This window comes from Triticum urartu, chromosome 6A (assembly GCF_056163025.1).
Source record: "Triticum urartu cultivar PI428250 chromosome 6A, HENAU_Tu73, whole genome shotgun sequence".
Lineage (NCBI taxonomy): Eukaryota > Viridiplantae > Streptophyta > Magnoliopsida > Poales > Poaceae > Triticum > Triticum urartu.
Window position 1 is genome coordinate 544,454,015 of NC_141878.1, and position 5,489 is coordinate 544,459,503.

The 5,489-nt window shown below is 49.5% G+C and overlaps 1 protein-coding gene across 1 annotated transcript; it reads left to right on the forward strand.

Annotated features, from left to right (window-relative positions):
* The first annotated feature begins 359 nt into the window (after nucleotides 1–359).
* LOC125512638 (putative mannan endo-1,4-beta-mannosidase 9) lies at nucleotides 360–3,151 on the forward strand. Its single transcript, XM_048677736.2, has 5 exons — nucleotides 360–891; nucleotides 1,698–1,892; nucleotides 2,000–2,122; nucleotides 2,251–2,459; nucleotides 2,538–3,151. The coding sequence occupies exons 1-5, from the start codon at nucleotides 541–543 to the stop codon at nucleotides 2,899–2,901; spliced, it is 1,242 nt and encodes a 413-aa protein (XP_048533693.1). The 5' UTR covers nucleotides 360–540; the 3' UTR covers nucleotides 2,902–3,151.
* The last annotated feature ends 2,338 nt before the right edge of the window (nucleotides 3,152–5,489 follow it).

Consider the following 5,489-nt stretch of genomic DNA (forward strand, 5'->3'; position numbering starts at 1 on the left):
AGTGAAAAAAGAAAAAGAAAAAAGAATACACCCGGACCGTGCTGCGGACCGATACAGGACCGCGTTAAATGATTTCCGTGATCCAAGATGCGGACGGTTTAAGGGTCGTACATGCGCTTACTACTCCATTATTACTGCTGCATGCAGTGAACCTAGCGACGCACGTGCACAATGCAAGGCAACGCGAGCGTCAGCACGGCACTATGCTCGCGGCAAAAATGCTAAACACACGGGCCTATTACGGGACTGTTACCGGGTTTACTATAAAATCTCTCCACCGCCCCGTGATTTTCAGGTGGATGGGGCCAATCTCCTTCCTTATAATCCAATAAAACCTTGCCATGTCGGAGGCACTCCGTAAACCCTCCGTAACAGGCCCGTGCCTATTTCGTCTCGCCGTGCCTACATAACGCGAGCACTCCGCGGACGACATATCATCCCCATCCACACAGGTGATCGACCGATCACCGGAGAGATTGCACCTTTGCCAATCACTTGCACGTAGACACGGCAGCTTCGGCTCCGCATACATACATAGGCATGGCCACCAGCACCCCGCAGCTCGTGATGCTCGTGTCGTGTTTGGCCGCCCTTGCCGTCGCCGCCGGCGCCGGGGAAGTGGATGGTAGGCCAAAGGCCCGCGGGTTTGTGACGGCGAGCGGGGCGCGGTTCATGGCGGGCGGGCGGCGGTTCTACGCCGACGGGTTCAACGCGTACTGGCTCATGTACATGGCGTCGAACCCCGCGGACCGGAGCAAGGTGGTGGACGTGCTGGAGCAGGCGTCCCGCCTCGGCGCGACGGTCGTCAGGACCTGGGCCTTCAGTGACGGCCAGGGCAGCGACCGGCCGCTGCAGATCACCCCCGGCGTGTACAATGAGCAAGTGTTCGTGGTATGTGTGTGTCTGTCTCACGTTGAACGGCGCGGCCAAAGCTACGCTAGAGATTTCCGTTTCACTTGAGCAGATTAATTACACGTACGCCAAAGATAGCCATAATACCGTTTACCCTAGTAGTCCTGCATGCAGGTTCGTTTCCGTCGCTAAAATCATGTGGTAGTAGCAACGATTTAGACAGATGGACACGAATAATGTCTGTCACGCCAAAGATCTTCTTAATCAATGGCCAGACGTCTTAAAATCTTACTGCTACTATTGCTCATTAAAATGTTTTACTCGTTTGCCCATTAAAAAGATTTCATTGTATACTCGTTAAAATCTTACTGCTCACTAAATCTTAATGCTACTATTGCTCATTAAAATCTTTTACTTGTTATTATTGTTATTGTCCATCAAAAAGTTTTCATCGTATATATCCCGGCAGTAAAAGGGTTTCATTGTACTACTTTACTCCTCCCTCCGTTTTAAAACATAATAATGTGTATTTGTTCTTTCAAAAGTCAAACGCTCCTATGCTCTGGCCCCAAAGATCTTAATCAATGGCCAGGCGTTTCAAAATCTTACTACTACTACTCATTAAAATGTTTTTACTCATTTATAATTGTTCATTAAAAAGTTTATATTGTATATATTCTATGGTAGCAAAAAGGTTTCATTGTACTGTATATTCCAAGTGAGCTGTAAAGATCTCACACGAAAACGTACCGATTCACCATTGAAGAGCAAGATACAGTGGCATACACGTATATATGCTGCATTTACTAAGTATATGTTTTTCCCCTTGGAATATATTTGTGCAGGGACTAGACTTCGTAATAGCGGAAGCGAAGAAACGAGGGATCTACTTGATCCTGAGCTTGGTGAACAACATGGAGAGCTTTGGCGGGAAGAAGCAGTACGTGAAGTGGGCGCGAGACCGGGGCCACTACCTTGGGTCCGACGACGACTTCTTCTCTGACGCGCTCACCCAACAGTTCTACAAGAACCACATTAAGGTCTCTCCCTCTTATGGAAGTGTTGCTGCACTGTATAGTTTTCCTTTTTGCGAGATATGCACCGTATATACGTCATATCATTGTGGTTATATGTGTTTGTGGAACAGAGGATGATCACGCGAGTAAACACCTTCACGAGGGTGGCGTACAAGGACGAGCCGACCATCTTCGCGTGGGAGCTGATGAACGAGCCTCGCGTCCCGAGCGACCTCTCCGGAAAGACAATGGAGGTCGGTCACTCACACAAAACAAAACAAAAAAATCTATGGCCTCAGTTCACTTCCTATATATCACGCCTGTTTATTTTGGCCATTCCGTTCATTAGTTTGATTTGATGGATTTGCAACTTTGCATCCAGCGCTGGGTGGCGTCGATGTCCGCGTACGTCAAGTACGTCGACCCCAAGCACATGGTGGAGATTGGCATGGAAGGGTTCTACGGCGAGTCCACGCCGGAGCGCAAGCGGTTCAACCCGGGGCAGGGGTACACCGCCGGCACCGACTTCGTCTCCAACAATCGCATCCCCACCGTCGACTTCGCCACCATCCACGTCTACCCCGACCAGTGGTACGCAAAATAAGTTCATCTTCTCCTAGCCCGAACCATCGATGGATTAAACGTGTCACTCGCGCGTGTGTGTGGCAGGATGCCGGGGTCGAGCAGCCAGGCGCAGGTGGAGTTCACCAAGAGGTGGATGGCGTCCCACATCGAGGACGCGGGGAAAGCGCTGCGGAAGCCGCTGCTGGTGGCGGAGTTCGGCTGGTCCGCGCGCTCCGGCGGCTACACGGTGGCGGCGCGGGACGGCTACTTCCGCATGGTATACGACGCCATCTACGCTTCCGTGAAGGGGAACGGGCCGTGCGCCGGGGGGCTCTTCTGGCATGTCATGGCGCCCGGGATGGAGAGCTGGACGGACGGCTATGACGTCGTGTTCGAGCGCAGCCCCACCACCGCCGCGGTCGTCTCGCAGGAGTGCGCCAAGATCGACAGATTCACGCCCGCTGTCTAGCTTTTTTGTGATAGTGGCACATGCATGTGTGTGGAGGAATCGAAGACTCACGAGCCCATTGGATTCGAATTATTTACATCGGGTTGCTAATGAATAGAAGAGCGCTAGGCGTCCGTGGGACGGCGGGCCAACAAATCGTCCCTCTCCTCAGCCCTAATTCAAGTTATCTTTTTGTTTGCAATGTCATCACATCATTTCTTCTTGGTGTATGTCAAAACATTGCAGAAAACATTACAACAATTCAAGCAAATACAAGCAACAAATTTTATTTATGTATGCAATAAATTCTCGGTGGTAGCAACAAACTCCATAAGAGAAGTGGTTGCAATGTATTCAAGGATGTAAGCCAACATATGCAATAACAAGAAAATCAATTGGTAGTATGAAAACATAGTTCATAGCAGACACCTAGAATCATCGCAGCATGTCACATAATGTGTTGGCAGCAAAAAAAACATGAGCTTTCTAGCATGCCAAGCGATCACCACATCAAAATCCTCAAACCGCCAACCTCAATATGGAGCACTGACTTCGCCGCCAAACACGGCCTCCCTCGATCATACACCGCAAAGAACTTTGGTTGCGGGTTGTAGTCACCACGAGGTCATCCATGGCAGTGAGCTCGACGCTTGTGTTAAAATGGAAGAGGGTTATTAAGGGAGAAACACCCTGTTGTGGTGATAGAGGAGAAGCAGCATATAGCTAGAACGAGTGCACGAGTGGGTCAAGTGATCAACATCGTGGAATGATGCAAAAATTTAAAGCAACATGAGACGGGTGAAAGCAATGCTAAGTGATCCGTACACTATAAAGCGATCCGATCCGATGGACGGTCAGGTGATCCAAATCATTTTTCTAACGAATAAGACTACTACATGTTTTTTTAAGTAAAGGACGATGTAACTCCCCGTTTAATTGATGGAACCATAGAGACCAAGTACAAAACAAAACAAAACAAAAGCAACCCAAACATTAGACCACACCTCAGAGGGCACAATTTCGACACTAAGAAAAGGCTACAAAATTACCACAAGAGCATTAGCACACACGAGCAAATGACTAATGGCATCTTACTGAGTTGCTTGAACAGCAACATGGACTAAACAATCACACGCTATTAGGCAATAATGTGTCACCTAGCTGGATCCCATCCTTGAGCATGTTTAAACACTTCGCTCGCCACCACTGCGAGTATTCTGAATTCTTACCGAAGATCATCCATCATCTTTCCCATTTGCAATCCATTCCACTCGTAAATATATCTTTTTGTACCCCTGAAATAGCGAGAGAGTATCTCACCGTGCTTTCCAATTAAATAAAGTTATAGCTGTTGAACATACTTTACAAATGCCTAGCCACTTTGGGCCGAAGTAGAGCCGTGTTCTTATTGTAGGGGAATTACAAAGCGAGAGAGACGGGGTTTTTGCTTTTTCTTAACCTATGGGTAAGGAGAAAGAAATCTTCAATTAATCTTTTTTCCAGAAGGTAAAGCTTGGTGCAATCCCTTTGCTGCTTGTCGTTTCTTTCCTTCCAAATGCTCTAGGATCCCATTTGTAAATGTAATGACAAAGCAAAACACTTTAAAACAACCGACTGATTTCTGGAAGAAATCAATTGTGTCGCGTGAACAGAACATATCCTAGTTGCGACCATGCACCGCTCTTCCCTCTAGGGCCACTCGTCTCCTGCCTTATCTACCTTATCTCTCGAGAGCCGCTCGTCTCCTTCTCCCACCTATTTTCCCAACGATGATTTGTCTCTGTTTGTAGTACCACATGACCCGCACCGGCCGCCGATGCTGACGACGATGCACTCGCCACTATCCTCTGTAGCACCATGTGAGCGTCGCCATCCTAAACACAACGTGGTGATCCATTGAAGCACCGGTTGCAGCTCCTCGGGCACTGATGTTGTTTTGCTCTGACCACCACACCGCGAGGTTGTGGCGCCACCACACCGGCTGCTGCAACCCCCATGTTGCAGCAGTGCAACTAGCCACCAGCCATGCAGCAACGACGGCTTGTTGTAATGTGAGTGGGTTGTAGCATTGCCACTGCTGCAATCTCGATGACTTGGCTTCAACGTGCTCCAACCTAAAACATCGTCACTACTTCAATAACATCCCTCGCACTTCAGCAACCATGGCGGGGCTGCAAGTCAAACCGCACAACGACGAGGATCACCGTTGCTACAACTTGGACCATACTTTGACGCACTTCGCCCTGGAACATCCCTCGCTGCTTCAGCAACCACAACGCGGGTGCAACCTGGACGTGACTATGCAACAACAAGCAACACTGCTGGTGCAACCGCCCTGTCGCAACACCGCTCGTGCTGCAAGCGATGCTGCAGCGATGGCGCCTTGCTACAACCCCCGCAATGCCATCGTATTGCGATAAAGTGACGGGGTGCGGCATGATGTTGTGGCTGCGAACAACGACTTGTGAGCCATGTCTGGGCGAAGATGAGTGTGACCGCGTTGCTGCTTCCACTTCCGGCCGCCGCCAGTGCTGGACATCGGCGTCATCCTCACCATCAACGCCACCAACCCCAGTGTGGTGCCCGTGTACATCGCCTCCAACATCTCC